Source organism: Puma concolor, chromosome B2 (genome assembly GCF_028749965.1).
Source record: "Puma concolor isolate L17-30 chromosome B2, mPumCon1.1.hap2, whole genome shotgun sequence".
NCBI lineage: Eukaryota > Metazoa > Chordata > Mammalia > Carnivora > Felidae > Puma > Puma concolor.
Window position 1 is genome coordinate 51076228 of NC_141671.1, and position 20772 is coordinate 51096999.

At 51.1% G+C, this 20772-nt stretch overlaps 2 protein-coding genes across 2 annotated transcripts in view; one reads left to right on the forward strand and one right to left on the reverse strand.

Moving 5' to 3' along the window:
* Positions 1-4652, forward strand: part of EFHC1 (EF-hand domain containing 1) — a 68033-nt gene extending 63381 nt beyond the window's left edge. Inside the window, exons 10-11 of the mRNA XM_025925688.2 lie at positions 2336-2546; positions 3970-4652. Of these exons, the coding sequence (XP_025781473.1) occupies positions 2336-2546; positions 3970-4050 (292 nt within the window). The 3' untranslated portion in view covers positions 4051-4652. The remainder of the gene's footprint in view (positions 1-2335; positions 2547-3969) is intronic.
* A 3311-nt stretch (positions 4653-7963) lies between these two features.
* The window catches only part of TRAM2 (translocation associated membrane protein 2), an 83377-nt gene continuing 70568 nt past the window's right edge, over positions 7964-20772 (reverse strand). The window contains exons 5-11 of the mRNA XM_086707064.1: positions 20618-20676; positions 19365-19449; positions 18719-18789; positions 15877-15981; positions 15470-15613; positions 14463-14626; positions 7964-13243 (exon numbers count right to left, since the gene is read on the reverse strand). Of these exons, the coding sequence (XP_086563190.1) occupies positions 13170-13243; positions 14463-14626; positions 15470-15613; positions 15877-15981; positions 18719-18789; positions 19365-19449; positions 20618-20676 (702 nt within the window). The 3' untranslated portion in view covers positions 7964-13169. The remainder of the gene's footprint in view (positions 13244-14462; positions 14627-15469; positions 15614-15876; positions 15982-18718; positions 18790-19364; positions 19450-20617; positions 20677-20772) is intronic.

Consider the following 20772-nt stretch of genomic DNA (forward strand, 5'->3'; position numbering starts at 1 on the left):
AGAGTCTGCACCTCGTGTGCTGGGAACCCAGCCACCTCTCTCAGTCGGCGGTCCCCATTAAGGATGACCATTTGGCCCCTGTGTTCCCTTGTTAACATGTGGAACAATGTTGCAGCTGTCCTAGAGAAGGGGCCCTGTTTTGGGCCCCTCAATAACGTCGGGGCTAGAACTCTCACTAGCTCTGTCGTAAACAGCACCACCTGTGGCAAGCTCTGTTTGAATTTACTCCAGCATACTCAAAGGCAGCCGATGCCATCGACATTTTCCCTATTGTATGAAGCAGTATTAAACATCTGGCCCCTTCAGGGAAGGGAGGGTTATCTTCTCTTTCCCAGAGTGAATGGATGATCACATTTCAAATATATATGCTCTATGGCTCTAACTCCTGGGAAGATATGGAAGATTGAAGTTTCACTGCTTTCTGCCACTAAAATAGCGCCCAGGCTATCATTCATAATTTAGTATATATGACTGGAGGTGTACCCATCAGGTAAATATATTCTGCTTCAATAATGCCAGGCAGCATTAGATACTAGAGATTTTCATTATTGCAATTTATATTGTTTTTGTCTTACTATAAAGGTAACACATGCCCATAATAACATTCACGGAGTAAAAATTTAGGAAATAGAAATAAAAATATTCCTTAAAATCCCATAACCCAGAGGTGATTACTTCCAATATTGTTTTAATATGCATATAAAGTGGAGTAATCCTGTAATATTTAATTAGCTTTTTGCATATCATGAACATTTCTGATATGAAATATTTTATGGAGCATTGATAATTTTTAGAGTAGGTATTAATTCACATGAGTTATATATCATATGATATATATAATATGAGATATATAATGTAATATATAATTGACATGAGTTATATGTTATATATATTTGAAGGACAAATGAAAAGTTTTATTCCTGCCCCATCTTCCATCCACCTGCTTGTTACCCTCCATTCTCCATAGCTAACTACCTACTTCATTGGTTTTAAAATCTCTTCCCAGAGTTTCTTTGCACAATGTAAGCGGATTTAATTGTATGTTCTTATTCCCCTCACAACTGATGCAAAATGTAGCCTTCTGTATACACTTTTACACATTGATTTTCTCACCCATCTGTCTATTCTTTCTGCAACATTGTCCATGCCACATGATTTTTATATTGCCTAATTGTTTGGGGGATATTGTTTAACCAAATTCTGATTTTTGGACAATCTTTTTAGACATTTAGGCTGTCTCAAAACTGCTTTATTAGATGTATCCTTGTATACAACTCATGATTATTTCATTAGGATAAATTATTTGAAATTCTTTGCTGGGCTTTTGCTTCATGTTTTCTAAATTGCCCTTGAAAGGCTGTAGCACTTTATGCCTTCCCCAGCAAGGGTCGCCAGTGGTTCAAAAGGGAATGAAGTTAAAAGAGGCCATTTGGAACAGTGAACCTTTTGACTATCCTATGCAGAAGGAAATAGGAACAGGAAAGCCATGGTAGACTGGTACTGTGATGGTGTGGAGGGGGAGGGTAGGTGAGAGGTGGTGGGCATCCTTGGAAGAACATGTCAGAACCCGAGTGAGATGTCTGTTCTGGTCCTGCCTGTGACGTGACATCTGGGTCTTCAAGTCTGTTTTTTCATCATTGAGAAAGGGTTTCTGAGTTTATTGCGGTCTCATTTTATCCCAAAATGCCTTTATAAAGATGAAATGTCTTTTCCAGCTCTAAAAGTCTTTATTTGTGTAATGGTACCTTTGTGTTCAAAGGAAATGAATTGGGCTTCTGCTTATCCTGGTTGTGGTTTGAAAGGTTAGACCGCCTTCTTTCTAATGCTCTGTGTTACTCATCTCTCATTTCAGTAAATGCTAAGCCTAAACTTCTCAATCCACTGTCACAAAATTCAGAATGAACTGGAGAGGGAATGTTAAAAGTACAACAGATTGCTGACTGTGTGTAATTTTTTTTAAACTCCCTTAGTTTTAGATGAGATAACAGACCATGTAGACCTGCATCAGCATTAAGCAGCAGCAGATGATTCGCACAAACACCGAACTTGGGGAGGCTGCCACAGTGGGAGATTTGGCTCTTTGTGGTGCAGTGATTTAACAGGTGGCAGCCAGGGAGGCTGAGCTTCAGTTCAGAAACCCCCTAATCAGGCCTTCCTGTGGGGGTCAGTCATCAGCCAGCCCCTGCAGGCAAGCATTCCGTTATTGGCCAGCTCAGTGTCCAAGCCACTTGCCATTAGAAGCTTCCCCCACTTCACCAAATGAGAACTTTGGTCACTGAGATGAGACTGGTCAAGTATAAATAAGATGCCAGGCATCTCCTTCCTTTGTCTACAGCAAGCAAACTAAAGAGGACCCGGGTGAGCAAGAACTGGAAGCATTAATAGACACAATCCAGAAGCAACTGAAACATCATCCATGCAAAGACAACATTCGTGAAGCATTTCAAATTTATGACAAGGAAGCTTCAGGATATGTGGACAAAGAAATGTTCTTTAAAATCTGTGACTCTCTCCACCTCCCAGTTGATGATTCTTTGATTAAGGAGGTCAGTATGAATTGCTCTTCTGGGTGACTGCAGAGGCTGAACACCGTTCGTTCTCTCCCAAAGGCTATTGCATGCATATTTTGTTTGAATGGGAAACTTAAAGGTGTCCAAATCAGATCTCCTATTCAGTTCTGGTTATGGTGTTTCCCCTGGATTTTCGCATTGATGTTCTTTCCTAATGGCTGCAGGAGGGATTCTGTTTAAGTGGATAGGGGCTAGACAGCACAGGGTGGCTGATGAGTCATTTCTGGGCTGAAGGAGACTCCACAGAGGTGATCCTAGAGAGGCAGCCCCGAGGGGAGACTCAAAGGTAACTGGGTTGAGCAGAATGGTGGGCAGCCTGTGACACCCTTCATGGTGATGCTTACATTAGCCCAGCAGTCTAGCCATCATGGACGAGGGCGTGATCACTGCCAGGGGCAGTGACGTCTATTGGTAAGGGGTCACGCATGGCCAGATGCAAATGGAGGAAGGACATGGCCAGTCTCCTTCTAGAATTTTCATAGGTGAGTAAAAGAAGGTGTTTTGTGCCTTTTTTCATTATAAATTCCCAGGAAGCTTGGGTTTCCCTGGAACTCAGAACAAAATTTCTCCCACAATTGCCAAGGACTGTGACTTTTCATGGAGACTTCTCACTGATGAAAAACACTGAAGTGCTGTAGACCTTCTTAAAGATCTTTTAGCAAAAATTGATGTTCAGAACTGAAGACTCACTTAGGGAAGGCTGTCTGCATGGTGCTGGAGGGGCTAGATCAGAGAGGAGGATTTTTCATAAATCAGGACATTAGCAGAGAGTACAGGAGACAGGAGAGAAGGTGTTCACCTGGGCAAATGCCCCTTTGGCTTCCCAAATCTCAGAGTGATAGTGTGCCCAGCTTTTAAGTCATGTGTGCCATCCATGACCTAGCGAGAGAGGAACTGCAGTCAGTGGGAAGTGGAGGGGGGCGAGGGGGGGAAGGTGTGGGTGGCATGGGTTCGCACATTTTGTAAAGGTGACCACAGCAAATCTAGAAATCTACCATCACCCACAGCTGCATTTCAGGGGACCTGGTTTGAGCAGTGACATAACTGGATTCTTTTGTTAGGCGATGATAATAGCAGCTTGCTATTTTAAGAGTTTTACTCTGTGCAGGCTGGGTGGACAAAGCTCGTATTTGAATATAAAAATAATTAAAAGTGCTTTGGAAATGGCAATGTGCTTACAAATGTTAGTCCTGAAATCCCAGGCAGGCCTTTTATTCCATCTGAGCTTCAATTTCATAAAGTTTAAGGTGGGGATAACATCTGAGCTACCTGGCAGGTTCGCAGGACCATTTTGGAATCCTCTGATATAAACTCTGACCTGGTTTACAAAGGCTGGGGATTGTTATTAACAAGCGTACCCCGCAGCTCTGCCTCACTTGCTCTGTGCTCTCTCCTGCAGTTGATCAGGGTGTGCTCTCACGGAGAAGACAAGATTAACTACTCTAACTTTGTTCGTGCTTTTTCAAACGGACCTGGCTGATGAGAGAATGCGGTATCGTTTGGAGGTTGGACCTACATTTTGAAACACCTTCTACTTTTCAGAGAGGCATTTACAGAACTCTTAAAATATAGGAACCAAAAAAACATAACTTTAATACTAAAGTCTAAATTAAATTGGATCTTTAAAGAGCTAAGATGGTACCTTATTTAGTGAGGTAGGGGTAGGGATATTGTGATGGTTAATTTTATGTGTCAACTTGTCTGGGCCTTGGGGTCATTTTTCTGGATGTGACTGTTTCTGGATGAGATTAACATTTGGGTTTATAGAATGAGTAAAGCAGATTGCCCTCCCTGGTGTGGGTGGGCCTCACCCACTCCCCTGAAAGCCTGAATAGACTGTGCTTTCCCGAAGAAAGAAAGAATTCCTCCTGCTTGCCTTTGAACTAGGACAACCTTTTCCTGCCTTTGGACTCAAACTAAAACACTGGCTCATCCTGGGTCTCAAGCCTGCTGGCCTGGCCTTCAGACCAGAACTACACCATCAGCTCTCCTGGGTCTCTAGCCTGCTTGCTGCAAATCTTGGGCTTTGTCAGCCTCCGTAATCATGTGAGCCAATTCTTATAATAATTATCTTTCTCTCTATATACATTCCATTGGTTCTGTTTCTGTGGACAATCCTCATACAGGTATAGAATGATTAAGAGCAGGAAAAAAACAAGATTTTGCCAGGAGAAGCATCCCTTGGGGTATAGACAGCGCACAGACTGCTGTTGCTGCAAGCCGATGCCCCCCGCCATGTGCCTACTTACCCCGGCATTGCAGGGAAATAGACATTGGCAAACTGTGGCTATAGGCCCATTAGACCTGCATTTAAACGAAAATGGAATAGAACAGAAAATATGAGAGTGTAATACAAATAGTAGGTATATACTGTTTCATGAAACTTTTGTTTCAGCTGAGGATGTATTTACTGGGTCATAATAGAAAATGTATTTCTTGATTTGAACTATAGTTAATAATTTTATACACACACACACACACACACACATCTACACACATGCTGCTTTTAGAGTATATATATAAAATCCCTGCTTTTAGAGAACCTGGCCTTGAGACGGGAGGAAAAACAGTTACTGGTTATCTGTGAGCTCTGACTCCGTTTTTAGAACCATGGCTGCTCCAGAGTTGAGGTCAGCCACCAGCTCCGGCTCCTCCCTGCTGCCCAGCCAGTGGTGTGAATGAGTGGGAGTTGTCGATACAAGATCCAGGATACCTGGCCTCGGAAGTGCTGGGTAACTTCCCACAGTTCTTCCTCTGTTGCTGAACCAAGCCACCTCGAACTAGCTTGCTAAAAGTTCTGTAAGATAGTACATGTTGAGTTTTTCTGCTCCAGGTCAAGATTTCAAGAACCACCCAATTTAAAATTTTTTACCCCCAGTCACTCATTACTATTGAAAGTATTCTTCTCAAGTGTTCAGAAGTCCATTTCAGTCTAAAGTGAAAATACTAAGCTCTATCCTGCATGCCCAGATCAGGCCTGGTCAAGCTTAGATACACATAGTCTAGTATGTGTGTGTGAGAGAGAGAGAGAGGAAAGAGGGAGGAAGGATGGGTAGGTGCTGGGGCAGCTATGGTGGGTTTCTCCTTCCTTCCTTTCTGCTCCTTCCCCTTCCCACCTGCCATACTACTGTTTCTGGCCTTTGTATTGTCTGGGAAGGGTTAGGGAGTAGACACCAGAGGAAAGGGGCAAAGTCTTATTTCTGTGTCCAGTAAAGTCCTAACTGGACCAGGACCTTCTGTGTGTCATGTGCCAAAAAGCTGGCTCTTTCTCTCTCCCAAGGCAGCTTTTGTGAGTTCTCAGGACACTTTCCCCCAGAAAACCTCCCAGAGTGCCATTCTCGGATACAGATGGCCCAGTCTCCAACGTGCCCGGTTCCAGTAGTACATTCCCTCCAGGCTCCCTCTCATCCTCTCAGGAGTCCCTACATGTGGGGCCTCCTCGGGCTAACCCTTCCAGATCCACTCTTTCCCTCTGTATCCATTTAGATTGCTCTCAGGGCTCTGCAGTTAAGCAGCTCAGACAGTCCCTCTCCTGGAGACTCACTTTAGGGGAGAAGCAGGCACCCTAAACCTCACGCTCTCTAAACTCCAGGGGATACGTGTCAAGCCCTGAGTCTGTTAAAGCACCTCCGTCACGGAGCTTGTGGACCTAAAGCACTGTTGGCCCCTCTCAAGAAATCCACAGTCCATCAATTTCTCCCCCGCCCCCACAGGAGGGAGGTTCACCAGACTCTGGGCCTGCTTCAAGTCTCTGGTGGCTCTGCACCAGCTGCAGCAGAGATCCTTGCCGACTTCTGTCTTTGGCTTAAATGGAGACATTAGGAAAAAATCCTCTTACCCACCCTTTGAGATCCAAGTGCTCATAGCCCTTCTGTCTGATCCGACATTTCTTCTTCTTGGACTCCTGGCACCCTCCCCACTGTCATGGGGAGCAGGATGAAAACGTTAGCCTGCTGCAGCCGTCAGAAGTGCCTCACAGCCGTGCTGAGCACAGTAGGCAGCATTCACATGTATGACTTGGGCTCACGATCCACACTCACCACTCACTTTCCAAGTCTCCCCGAGATGGGAAGGTGCGATCTGCCAGCACCATCACCAGGTGCAGACGACCAGAGCTAGCAGGTCACTTCTGTCATCCACACTCAGCCCTGCTAGTTTACATGAGATGGCCGAGTACAGGCGCCACGCAAGTCCGAGCAAATCGCTTTTCCTACTGAAATCCCGAATGGCGGTGCGGCCATTTGAGGTCACTTACACTGCGGTCACACCCGACACGCATCTGGCGTCCTGGCCTAGATGATGGAAGAGTTGAGCGTTAGCCTGCAGCAAGAAGTACTCTAGGGAGAAACGACCTCCTTTGTCTCCCCTCCCTGGTGGCCGGCTAAAAGAAGCCACTACCCAGGCCCTGGGCCTGGACTCTGCACTACTAGGGGGCCTTGAAAATACCATCGAATTAACGTGTATCAAACCCATGTCTATAGGCACTGAGGGTATTTGGGACCACCAGGTGGAGAAGCCCTCTCGAAACAGTTTCCAGAGAATCAAGGGTCACTTGGATGAGGGACTCCTTAATGTCCTGCTGGCACAGAAGTGTGCCTCTTAAAAAAAAAAATTGAGTGCTTTACTTGTAGCATGAACAGCACTCACTATCCCTAAATCTCGCCAGCACTGCTGCCTGCAAAAACAAGCAACAAGCACACAAACCCCACATGTAAGCAAATGGGCTCAGAAAGGTTAACCGCCTGGGGCCACCTAGCTGCTTCTGGCAGAGCCAGACTGAAACCCAAGTCTGAGCCAAAGCCTGACCTCTGTGAGTGCCACTCACCTTGACCTCAGGTGAACCCTTCCTGGGTAATCCTCACACCCTGTGGTGTCCATGGCTGACTGCCAGCTGTAACCACTCCTCTCCTGAGCTCTCAGAAGATGGTTCTGGAAAACACAGACCACTGCGGCCAAGAGCAGGCCTTAGAACTGGCACCAGCAGCCCCCACTGCCCTCCATTGTCACCACTACTGCTCAGCACCGGCACCAAGATTCCACACACACCTTCTTCCGTCTTCTCCGAGCCAGTGACCTCACACCGTAGTAGGCATCAAGTCCACGGCACTTCCTTGTGAGAGCTACAAACTCAAGGTCAAGAAAACTCCTTTCCGTTTTTATAGTCTACTGATACAGACTCAAAAATGCTCGTTACTATGCACACTGCATGTAACTTTCTCCATCCTTAATTACAATTCCCTCATTCACATGACCAAGATGAACACGGTTCAAAAAGATATAAGAACTCATACAGTGAAAAATGAAGCTAAAATTGACACGAAATTATTTTCCAAGTGAAAGCAAATGTAAGCATCCAGATTAAAAAGGAATAGAAGTAATTATACCAGAGACAATTAGACTGATAATTCTATGCCTTTTATTCAGTTATTTCAAAAATATTTGATTTGTTTCGAAATGTACATTAAAAAAAAATCCATACAAAACTGCAATTTGTTTTAAAACCAGAAACGGTGGAAAAGGATTTTGAAAAAAGTTCACTGAAAATAAAAAGACCCTCCCCTCCAAAAAAAAAAAAAACAAAACAAAAAAACAAAACCCTTTTACATGAAAGCATAAATACGGCAGGTACAAATTTTCCTTGAGTTCCTTGTTGAAATTTGGTCCATAACGTGAACAGGCTAAAGTAGAAAACAAAAAGACACTTTGTCCACATTTGCATTAGGAGTTGCTCAGGCGGCACCAGCGGCCTCAGCTTGTCCTTCAGCTGTTTGTTAAACCAGAGGGACAGACACGTGAGGTGTATGGTCTCATCACACAAACACGGGAATCCGCCCCCAAGGCAACAGTGGCACTTACGATGCCAGCCCGCTCCTACTGGGTGAGCAGGGCTGTCCCCGCGTGGCCGCATCTCCGCACAAGCTGCTTCCTCTCCACGCAAACAAGAAACTCTAGAACGCCTTTAGACAGAGTGACGGTGACATCTCAGGGGTCACAGCAGATCTACTTCCCAGACATGGACTTATTTAATGCCCCATCATGAGGATGGTTTTTTTTTTTTTTTTTCCATTTCAACAGATTAAAAAAAAATACACGAACTTCTAAGGTGATGCTATGATGCTCTATTCGAGTGCCACAGAAACCCACCCAGGGTGAAGACAAGGGCAGCAACACAGGGGAAGTGGTGCACACTTCTTCTGTAAGGGATGTCGACCGCCCTCCCATGGGTCCCTTCCCTCCCCAACTGCAGGGCGTTTAGGGACAGCAAGGCCTGTGGAAAGACCACCGGCTGGGAGAGTTATTGCACAGCCCGGAAGAGCAAGGGGACGGCAGGCAGCCGCTGTGAACATAGGTAACACTGAGTTTGGAGCACAAGGAGACTGCAACAGCCACACTAGACCCGCTATCAAATGGGCGTCTGCGGGCCAGCACTTGTGACTAACACCTTTACCATACAAACTGTGGGTTGAATGGGAGACAAAACAGAGTGGAAGAGGTTACAGCCAGGGTGCCTTTCTTTTTAAACTAGGGGTGGGGGGTGCTGGCAGAGCAGGGTTCACAGGGCACTCAGTGTCCCTGGAGGCCACCAAGCTTCCTTCCATGGGTAGGAGGCACAGGTGACTGCAGCCACCCCTGTGGCCAGAAAACTGACACAAAGGAGAAACCAGAAACAACCTAGAACAGACCACATACCCCAACACGATGGGGGGAGGGGACTGAGACAAGTGAGGCCAAACTGTCACAATCCATGTCCCTTTTACATGTGATATCCCAGGGTCCGGTGTCCTTGGCTGCACAGGACAGACCACCCTAGAGGCCTGGCAGCTGGCAGTACAAGCCAGGGCCAGAAGACCACATGGCAAGTAAGGCACTTCTAACAGCAAGGAGGAGGGTCTGCTCAGGACAAACTTTCAGGGGTTGCTGAGCACAGAGTCAGAACAGAACATGGAAGTCTCGATGCTGTTGAGACATCTATAAAAACAAGTAGGGGGGAGGCAGGAGAGGAGAGACCCGGGGTAAAGACAGTGAAGCCGATGAAGGCTTGCTCATTGGGCCAGCCTCTGGCTGAAGAGGGATTCTATTTAAGTGTCTCACCATCTGACAATGACCCTGTGCCCTTCTGAGGAGCAGGGTTGTGGGCTGGGAGGCAGTGGGAGGGAAGGAAGACCACTCTATCTTCCCACCTCCCAAGACCACAGCACACCTTCCATTATGGAACAACTCTGCTCACTTGGGTCTCCCAGGCACTCAGCAAGGGGAGTGAGTGCTGTCCAGGCCCAGGGAAAATGGACAGGGAAGGCTGAAACCTGTGATGTAAATCCAAAAGCTGAGCCTTCCCTAGCCACATGTGGCCTGGCAAGCCACTTCAAATTTAAAGAGGCATCCAGGGAGTAGAATTTTCTATTGTGGAATCTTGGGAGGGTGTACTCTCTGCCCCTACCTCTTATTCACCACTTAGGAAAAAAAAAAAAAAATCAAAGGCCGCTAAGAAAGAAGATTCCTAAAGAAAACCGAGATGCACACCCCCTGGGAGAATCCCCCACCCAAGCTTTAGGGGTTTCTAGGGTCCCAGGGATTCTAGTCAAGAGAAGCATCTGCAAAGGTGGCCAGAATACAGATGTCAATTTTGGTTTCTGAAATGTCAGTAAGTTCTGCCTGGGGACAGAAACAGAAACGGTTCTCGGCAACCATTTACATCTATTGGCCCAGACACACACACACGGGGTTAGAATGGACTAGAATGGGGGAGAAGCAGCTCCCCTCCTGGCTCAGCCTGCTTCCCTTTCCTCTAGAACCTTCCCCTACCTTCAAAAGGAACACATGTCACTTAACAGTGCAGCTATCAGAGCCTAGATGGTAAAAATAACTTTCCCACCACTGAACCCGAGGAGCACAGGGCCCTCCTGTCCACCACACAGCCTGCCTCTCTTGCCCACTGCCACCTGCCACACCTGTGCTGGCCAGGGATGTTTAAAGAGAGAGGCGGCTGTTGGCTGAGGTAGATGAGCATCTGTTCTCCTGCTCTTGCTGAGCCAGCCTCTCAAACTCAGAGCTGTCTGGCAGGGCCTTCCCAGATGGCTTGGCACTTTGGGAACAGGAGAGCGTGTAGAAGACGGAAGACGACAGCCAAAGTGGCCAAATCAGGACAAGCCAGCACAACAAGCTCACAGGATGGAGTTATTTCGGCAACATGCTTTGAGCCAGCCTGCCAAAGCCCAGGCTCTGCTCTGAAATACATGTGGCGGGGATGCCAGTGGGGTGACAAAGCACCCTACATTTACTCTCATCCCGTCTCCTCTCAAATCATCCCAGAGGCCCTGCTAGCGACATGCTAGCCTCAGTCATGGTCTCAGGGAGCCTAGGTTGACCCAGACCCCTGGAGTGGTGGTACCAGCTCTGAATCATACCTACCACAGAGCCAGAAGTTTGCAGGAGGCTGAGGGAGCACGAAGCCACGTAGTCTCTGACCACAAACACCTAGCACACCTACATGAGAAGGGGGCTGCCTGATGGCATGCCTGGGGCCGCTCTCCCCACCTCCCAGGCCTGCAGCCTACTGCATACCCACCGAAAATTAACTGGGGCTCACCTGAGGGAGTGGCCCCTCACAGGAGGCAGGTTGCTGCCTGAGACACAGCCAGGAGAGGACCAGGAAGGGCTGTGAGGCTGACGGGCAGGTTGGAGGCTGCTGGCTGAATGCCCCTCCATCTCCAGGCAAGGTAAGGAGCCCGAACCCAGCCTCAGCAGGGTATTTGGCCGAATGGCTAAAGGGTCCTGGCTCGGGTCTGCAGGGTTGATTCCAAGTACCCTTTTAGCAACATTCTGCTCTGCAGCCCAGGAAGTGTCAGACGAGGATGGGAGAGATGCAGATCTCCAAAAGCACCGTCCCACTTCCTAAGGGTAATCAGAAGCCAAGGGTAGCTTTTCCCATTTCTACCTTATCCTGGACAGAGGAGGGTACAACTCCCTCAGTCACTGGAAAATCCAATCTGTTGCTGATAAAAGGGACATGGAGGAAGAATTGCCCTGATGAAAAAACCCATCTCCCCCGTTTTAGGATAATAACCCAAGGTTTGGCTTCTACTGTGGCATCAGAAAGAGGACCAGCACATCAAAGGATACTAACATTTCTATGCCCCCCAAGAATCACTCCCCAGCACCTTAATGCAGAATTCAAGAGTTCTTAATTAGGACCTCTGAAAGCCTAACCCCTTCCCGAAGTCCAAACCAGGCCTCACATGGGCTTGGAGGCCTTGTCTTTGGGTGGAGCACAGGGAAAGGATATGTGAGGGACAGGGCAGAGGCCCCCCAGTGGCACAGTGGTAGAGTGGCGTTTGCTCATCTACCCTGCAGACCGATTCCAAATCGGTCCTGCTCTCAGACAGTCTCAAATGCTGGAGGTGCACTGGACAGACATCGGAGGATGACAACGACCTTGCCGAAGAACACACGACAGACGGGGCCAGAGGGGATGTGGACCAGTGACCCTCTCTGGGGCACCAGGGGACGAGTGGGGGACTCGGATGTTCCTGCAGCTAGAGAGATGAAGTCAGGTAGCGAGGCCAGCCCTGACAGGGCTGCCTGGATCTGGGGTTGAGGACCAGCGTCCGTCAGGCTGGTCTGTTCACTGTGGTTTGGATTTGGTTTTGGATGCTGGTGAACGGTTGAAAAAGCAGCTGTAGCTGGGGCTGAAGAAAGGCTGAGGACAACAGCTCCATCGCCTCTGCCGCCGTTACCTTTCCAGAGGAGCCTGCTGCTCAGTACGCTTTGTTCTTGCTTTAGAGGGTGGGGAGACTTGTCCTCCTTCAGCACCTCCCCGGCAGAGCGAGGGCAGGCTGGCCCCCGTCCAGGACCAGCCACCGGTAAGCCGTCTCGAGTCACGGGACCCAACACGGTTAACACCATCTTTCTGGACCAGGTCTCCATGCCCCACAGCCAAATGCCTTGGCAATTCCAAGGAGCAGTGGCTATGCCGGGCCTCCAGCTGGTGCATGTGGAACTGGAATCATACATCTCAGTTAATCAGCACCTAGGAGATTATGATCCAAGAGGGCTGGTCTCTCCTCTCCTCGCGCAAACATGGGGCCCGCGGGTGGGCCTGCTAGTGACCCCAGGCAGAGGCTCCTTGGCACGAGGCTTCTGGCTTTGACAAGTCCTGGGGACTGAAGCTGGGTGGTGGATGGCCAGGACTCACTGCAACTTGAGCTCCCTCTCATTGTAAAAATCAGACACGGAAAAATTGCACAATACGGTGAGAGAAGTAAAAAGCAGCAGCCGTGAAGGAAGAGAAAGAGGAGGCAAGCAAAAAGATAACCATGAGGGCCTGGGCTTCTAGAAAACCCAACACAGGACAGAGGCAAGGACGTGAGGTGGCTTAAGGGAGAGAAAGAAGGAAGAGTTTTGGTTTTATTGAGAATGGTTTATGGAGGAGTAAGAAAAGAAAGCCAAAAAGTAAGAAAGGAAAAGCCCCATTTGAAGACAGGTTCCTGCTGCTTGAGATGGAGCATCAGGAGCAGGAGGGGGAAGGCAGTGGCGGGGGCCGGGCTCCCCAACCTCCCTGCCGTGCCCCCATGAGAGGATCCCTGTTCCAGCACTTTGGCCTCAAGGAGACTTGAGTTTCTTAGTCCGTGGGGAGGTCCCATTCTCCGCTTTCACTACTCCGTTTTCATGGTAACCTAGGAAGTGAAGGGAGACAGACACACATGGTGTTCCTGCCTGGACTGGAACAGGAGAGGGGCCCGTGAGGGCAGAGCTTGCACATGGGGACCAGCCAAGGGGATGCCTGGCTGCAGCTTCCTGCCAAGACGGGAAACCAGTAGACGCTCGCAGGAGGCCCTTGCTCCCCTCAACGTGACTCTGCTAAAGGTGGTTGGTCTCTGATTGTCCTTTAGCAGGAGGCGGCTGGGATGACATATAGTAACCCAGGAACAGGCCGGGGCCCGCCCGCCTGCTCGCCCAGGCCTCAGGCTGGAACCAGATCCTAGGTGGAATCGCACAGACGCTGCCAGGGGCCTCAGTTTCTCTCCCCCACAGGGCACCAGCCCACTTCCGCGACCACTCCCTGGGAAGGGAGAGTGGAGAGGAGGTAGAGAGGCTGTAGGGACAGGCATTACTCAGAGGCCTGATACTCCTCTGGCAGAAAAAAACTGCTTTTTACTGTTGTGGAAAACACCTCCATGTGCTTGCTCAAAGTCAATCTGGCTGCAGCCTCACGCCCCACATCCCCTCCCAGCCAGGCCTGACTCGTCACACCCAGCCCCGCACGTGTCTGGTTCAAACACACGGGAGCCCTTGCCAAGCAGGCCACACCTGGAGCAAGGCAGGTGAGTCAGGGAACAGAGCCCGGTGCAGACAGGCCCCCGGGCTGCACAGAACATGCAGGCTGCCAGTGGGCCTGGGACCTGGCAGAGGCGGGAAGTTACTGGAGCGTGGCCAGGGCCAGAGGCAAAGCGGGCATCCCACCCTTTCCGCCCACCCAGCACTGTATCGCCCCTAGTCATTCTTGAAGACAGGAGAGGAGCCAGCGGCCTGGGAGGCGGGGGATACCGAGATGCGGAGCAAGAGGGCAGGTGAGGACAGGGCTGCTGGGCTGCACAGGGAACAGGCGGCAGATCTTGGCTGGGGTTCAGAAGCCACTTCGAGGACATGCTTCCGGCCACAGCTCCCCAGCCGGTTGCTGCCCTGCCCCACCGCGGCCAGCCTCACCCACAAAGTGTCCCTGGCCCATGCCCAGCCACGTGCCAGTTAGGCCCCGGCAGGGGCCGAGGACCCAGGGCCCCAGGGAAGGACAGGGGAGCGGCAGGGCTGGTCTGGGTGGAGGAGCCGAGCCCGGGCCCCTCCCCACCCATCCCAGACCCACTTCTGTGTCTACCTGCCCACGGGCCCAGCACTCACCAGATTCCCTCTTGACGAGCCTGGCCGGCAGTCTGGGGGCAGCTGGGACTCTCCGCTTGGCACTCTGCTCATTCCAATATTCCCGCCAGTGTCGCAGCTGGGAGTGGATGAAGCGCCACATGAGCCAGGCCTGGGCAGCGCACACCAGCAGCAGCACACAGAGCCTGCGGAGGTACAGGGCGGTGGGCTCGGGAGTCGCCTCAGGGCAGAGCAGGAGACCAGGGCAGGAACCCCACAGCTCCCCTGGCCATCACCCTGGGCACCAGCACGCCCCCATCCTGCCACCCGCACGAGGGAGGGCGTGTGGTTCAGTGCCGGTCTCCGCTCTAGTGCACTTCAGGGCTGGTGACAAAGAGATGGGGTCTAGGGACACCAGGGAGGAGGAGGGGACATCTGCATGTCCAGCTCCAGAGTCACTGGCTTCATGGCCTGTCTTTTCTGTACCCACAACAAACAGCATGACTAAGCTCCATGTACATATACTGAAAGAATTCAACTGAATTGAATTACAATACAGCAGAATAATTCTAGAAGAGTGGCTTCTCATTTAGAATGCCACTTAAAAGCTGAGCAACAATGGATCAATCACACACCCTCCCAGGCCCAAGGGTCACATGGGAACACAACAACTTCCTCCCCACTTTCCCTGCTACTATGGGAGGCCACAGGCCGCGCTGCTGAGCACACGTGGCCGTGATGATCAGCTGAGGGGCTAGAGAGGTCACCTATCATGCACTTGAAGCACTGGACAAGGGGGAGGGGATTCCGGCTTGGGGACCTCGACTAGAGTCCCAGCAGGTGGTGGAGATGGTTTTGCTGGAGGCAGAAGGCTGGCACTCCTTCTCCCCTCAGGCCTGATGTCTACAGATCTCCAGCTAAACATCAATGTGCCGGAGACCCCAGGGGTCTATTGCCCCCTGACCTTCTGAAGTTGTGCCAAGTTCAGGAGGCTCCTGGCAGCACTCAGGGAGCCTTGATTTATCTCCGGGGGCTTTTTCCCAACTCACCTGCAGAGTAAGGTGTTGAAGTTTCCTTTCTCGGGATCAAAGGCCTGGTTTTCTATGCGAGCGAGTCCAAAACCGATGGCCAGCACGGCGAGTGTGAGGATGAAGAGGCGGGTGACCCCAAACACAGCAGCCCAGGCATTAAACCTGCTCGTGGAGGTGGCAAAGGGACGTCAGCCTTTAGGGCCGGTGAGGGAGCTTTCACCCACTTCTCCAGAAGCAACGCCAAGTGGAAAGAGGGTGTAAAGGTAGCGCATCGGGGTGTTTGAGGGAGGAGATCTCTGGAGTAAGATACTCTAAAAAAACAACCCTGGGGTTCCATCTGCAGGAAGGGGCACTATCAGCCAGGCCTCATGGGAGGCTCCTGCCCACAGCACTGTGAGCGGGCCAGCCTGCTTTACACTACTTACAGCTTCTCGTTGTTCTCATCGGCAAAGTAGAAGAGTCGAGCCATGTGGAAGAGGAACTCAGTTGAGTACTGCAGCAGCAGCAAGATTAGGCCCAGGCGGCTGAGGCTAGGAGAAACGGACAAGCCTCACAGTTCCCCCCTGGGATGCCACAGAGGGTGAGGCACCCCGCACCCTGGGCTCTGCTCTCCTCGCCAGCTTTCCCTGGCTGGCCCTCCTCACCCTACAGGATTCAGTTCTGCCGTCACACCTTTAACATAATACTGAATCCCGCAGGCCTTCGCCTGTCCTGTCTGGGTCAGGGGCCCCTCACCGCTCCCACAGTGAACCTAGCTTAGGCTCCACGGCACCAGTCACCATGCATTCTTTACCGGGCCCAGGACCCAGTGCATAAAAGGTGCTCAGAACAAGTGACTGAGCTTTGTACACAGGAATACAAAGGATTCCCGTCTGGTTTTTCATTATCCAAGTCTTCACAGCTAAGAGGTACAAGAAGAAGCAAAACTCAACATAATGCAAAGAGATGTGCTACTGAACCCACCTCTTAAAAATCTGCACCCACGCAGACACCCCCTCCCCTCAATTCCAGGCGTGGTGGCGTTACCGGCTTTCTTAGGCGGTTTGCTACAGATGTCAACTGTAGCTCAAATGGAGAAAGACTGCGAAGGGAAACCGCAGACCCTGCTGAACATGCAGGGCTTCAGGCAGTCAATAAGAAAATGTGGGAGCAGCCCCACAGGCTGTGCTAATGAAGGGCCCGGCCAATTCCACCCAACAAAACCAAAGCAGTGCAGAATCCAGTGGGGTGGTCACTGGGTCCTGAGGATGGTCAAGAGAATGATGGGAGCACTACCCAAGGTCTTCACGTGACCTATAAAGTCCAATATGACCATGCCCAGTGACCTCATGTCAAAACTCATTTTCTGCATTCCAGCCACGGTGGGCTTTACGAACACCTCAGGGCCTCTGCACCTGCTGTTTCTCTGCACACACAGCTCTCCCCCCAGATCTTCACATGCCTGACTCTCGTCATACCTGCCTCAACCTGAGTCACCTCCCTCCCCACAACAAAGGTGCCACGTAGACAGGTCACTGTTACATTACCCTACTTTATTGTTTTAGAGAGTACACTAGTGAGCAGGGGAGAGAAGCAGAGGGACAGGGAGACAAAGAGACAAAATGAATGAATGAATGAATGAATATCTCAGGGGGGGGGGGAGAGAGGGAGAGAGGGAGAGAGGGACAGAGGGACAGAGGGACAGAGGGACAGAGGGACAGAGGGACAGAGGGACAGAGGGACAGAGGGACAGAGGGAAAATATCTCAAGCAGGCTCCATACCCAATGAGGAGCCCAATGTAGGGCTTGATCTCATGACCCTGTGACCATGACCTGAACAGAAATCAAGAGTCAGACGTTCAACCAACTAAGCCACCCAGGCGCCCCTAGTATTTTCTTCATCGCATTTACCAACACAGGAAGCTATTTTCTTGTTAATTGTCTGACTCCCTCTATATTGGACACCCCAGGAGAACAAGGCCTTGGTCTGACTTCACCCAGGGGTAACTTCAGCTCCAAGAGCAGTGCCTGGCCCAGAGGAGGAGCTCAGGTACGTGTCAAGCAAGTGAAGGCCTCTAAAAGTCAAGCTCTTCACCAAAACAAGACTCTGCAATCATTCAGCATTTCAGAGGCCTGCCTCCCTTGGGAAATCCTGTAGTCAGGGGTCTCTCCTGTCCCCACACTCACTTCTGAAAACCACAGCAAGGATGGAAGCAAAGGAAGGCCAGGCCACAGTCCTTACAGGAGCAGAGAGGCGGCTGCATCAGCATCGCTGGAAAGGGAATGGGCCTCGTTTTGGAGGGCCTGCTGCTGCCTGCCCTCTCGCTTCTATCCTCATCCCAAAACAAGAATCACAGGACTCGCCCAAACAGGGTCTGACACCTGCCCTTCTCCTTCCGTGGGACACATCAGCTGTGGGAAAAGCGGATCTTAGAGCATCTCCTTTCTTTGGGAGGAACACTGACGATACAGCAGGGACCCGACAAGTAGCAAGAAGCTCTCTTTCCACGTGGTCCTGCCTGAAGGTTCTCACCCTGGTCCTCGCCACACACTGCTGGGTGCAGCACAAGAGCAAGGCTGGTCCCACCATAGAGGCTTTGGCCTCCAAGGACCCATCCAGGTGTCGATGCTATTTCACGCCTCCAGGGATAAGAGCATATTTGAGAGCTGCCATCCTCCTAATTCCATTACCCCAGGTCCGTCATCCTCACAGGAAGCCTGCTGTGAGGGCCTAGGAGATGACAGGCCCAAGGACCTCCAAGCAGCTTAGCAGAAAGTTATACATCACAAACCCTTAAAACGTCAGCCCAGAGAAAGTACAGGGTGTTCTCCTATCCTGCTCGGATAAAGCTCAGGAAAATTCCAAATTAGCAACAACATATCTACTCATCAGTAGGATTCTTTTTGTAAAAGACACTCAAGGCCAAACACCATGGCCATTCCTCCGACTTCAAAGGCACGGTTCAAGTGCTAGCATCCCTCGAAGCCTTCCCTGGCTCTGTCTCGGGATGCGTTAGTCCCTCTTCTGGGTTCCCACGGCAGATGACCCATATTGTAGCACAGCCATCATCTCATTAAGCTGTCCTGACCTGTGCCTCTGCTGTCACTCCTACTAGGCTGACCATGAACCACTAAAGACAAGGGAATCGCCACCTCTGTATCCCCAGGTCTTAGCACGGTGCTTGGCAAACAGAAGGTGTGCAGTAACCGCCTCCTAACTGAATGTGTGGAGAGATGCATGGACATAAAAGGGCACAGAAATGTGACAGGCTCTGGGATCTCACTCACTTTAAGAGGTATGCTCCAGCTATGTGGACCAGGTACAGACAGATGTACTGGAGCTGGCGGGGAATTTCCTCCTGCAAACAAGAGAAGCAGGCAGTAAATGTGCTCATCCCCACCTCCTCTCCGCAGAGGGGAGGTACAGAGGGGCGGCGAGAGGGCAGCAGGCCGGGTTGCTCTGACATAGACAGTCCCAGGTCACACCAGAGGCCCATGCACCAGGCTGCTGGGAAGTCAGAGGACGAGGTGCTGGCTTCAGGTCCATGTGGCAGGGCTGGGTTGAGAAAGAAGAGACAGGGACTGGGGAACAGGGCTTCTGGAAATAATTCAGAGGAAGGCTATTTAAAAAAAAAAAAAAAAAAAAAAAAGACTGGGAAAGGCAAAAACCTCTGATCCACTACCCGGAAGACAAGAGGTAGACCTCCCCCAAAGCCCCATGTCTAGTGTGGGCGGCAGGAGACCCACTGGTGGCCTGCTCTCAGGGAGATCTTTGCGGAGACTTCGCTGGCTCAGCATTTTCCTCAACCCGCCAACACGTCCCCTGTCCCCACCCAGCTCTGCGCTTCTGGAGGAAGGCTCAGGGGAAGGAGGCTGGGAAGAGCAGGAGGGGAGTGAAGGGCACGCACCTTCCAAGGGGGAAACGAGTACTCACCTTCCGTACCTTCTGGAAGTACAGCTCAGGCAGTGCATGCAGCCAGTAGGCCAGCTGGCACAGGTAGAAAAACTTCACCTGGAAGCTGGAGACAAGGAAACGAGTCACACGGGAGGGAGAAGACTATCCCTGCAGGTGCTCGCAAAACACAGGACAAAAAGGTGAGGCCCAGGACCGTGGGACGAGCTGGGCCAGGACTGCGGGAGGGAGGCCCCACACCCGGGGACCCTGCTCCAGAGACGGGACCACTTAATGGGACACGGAGTCCACAGAAAGAAACAAAAATGGTGAAAAGAGTACAGAGGAGGAAGGTTCTTCAGCTTGGAGAAGGGAAGGCTGAGCAAGGACAAGGAAGACGGGGCACCAATATACTGAAGAGTGAACAGATTTAAGCAAAGCAGGGTCCTCGTGCAGCTGTTAGCCCTGTGCTGTTGTGGTTCTGAAGGGTGGCCAGGAACGGCCGGGAGGGTGTCCTGTGGGAGGCAGACCTGGTGCTGCCCTTCTGGGGTCTTGGCAGCACAGAGCAGGAGGGGAAGGGGGTGCTGCCTCTGGAGGGGCACCCGCCACGCGAGGCTGGGTGGACGGTGTGTGGTGCACGAATGCAGGTCACCAAGGACGTACAAAGCCCAGAGAGCGTTACGGAGATGCTCCGCTTGCGTATCCGTCTTCCGGCCGTTTAGGTGCCTGCTGTGGACTAAATGTGTGCGTCCCCTCAAAATTCCTATGTTGGAACCCGAATCCCAATGTGACGGTGCTAGGAGGTGGGGGCCTTTGGGAGGAGATCTAGCAGTGAGGACGGGGACCTCAGTAATGGGATTCGTGCCCTCGTCAAACAGACCCCAGAGGGCTCCTTCTCTGCTCCTCCACATGAGGATACGGCCAGAAGACAGCCATCTATGAACCAGACATCAAAACTGCTGGCGTCCTCATCTTGGGCTTTTCAGCCTCCAGAACTGTGAGAAGTTTCTGTTGTTTATAAGCCACGCAGCCTACGGGGTCCTGGCACAGCAGCCTGAGCTAGGACACCGCTCCGTGACGGGGGCTACCGCAGAAGACATTTCATTTGGGGGTTGTCCAGTCAAGCGCCCTAGGAGGAAGCAGCTCCCGGACGAGACTGCCATCTACAACACTGGGCCCCCACAGGCTCAGGGTGCGACCTGCTCCTCCTGCCAGCTGGCCTGGAGTTCTCTGGGGTGGGGAAGCCGGTGGACCAGCTTGCTCCTCCCTGGAGACCAAGTCATGAGAATACTCACGGGAGGTACACGTGTGGGTAGTCTTCCCAGAGGCTTCTTGGGTTTGTTAAATATCCTTCCTGTAGTGGGCAAGAAGAGGTAGTGTTTAGAGATGTGGATATGAGACCCGCTGGGGCCCTGGGCAGGCCTAGGGGTCAGGGGCACATCCAATCCCC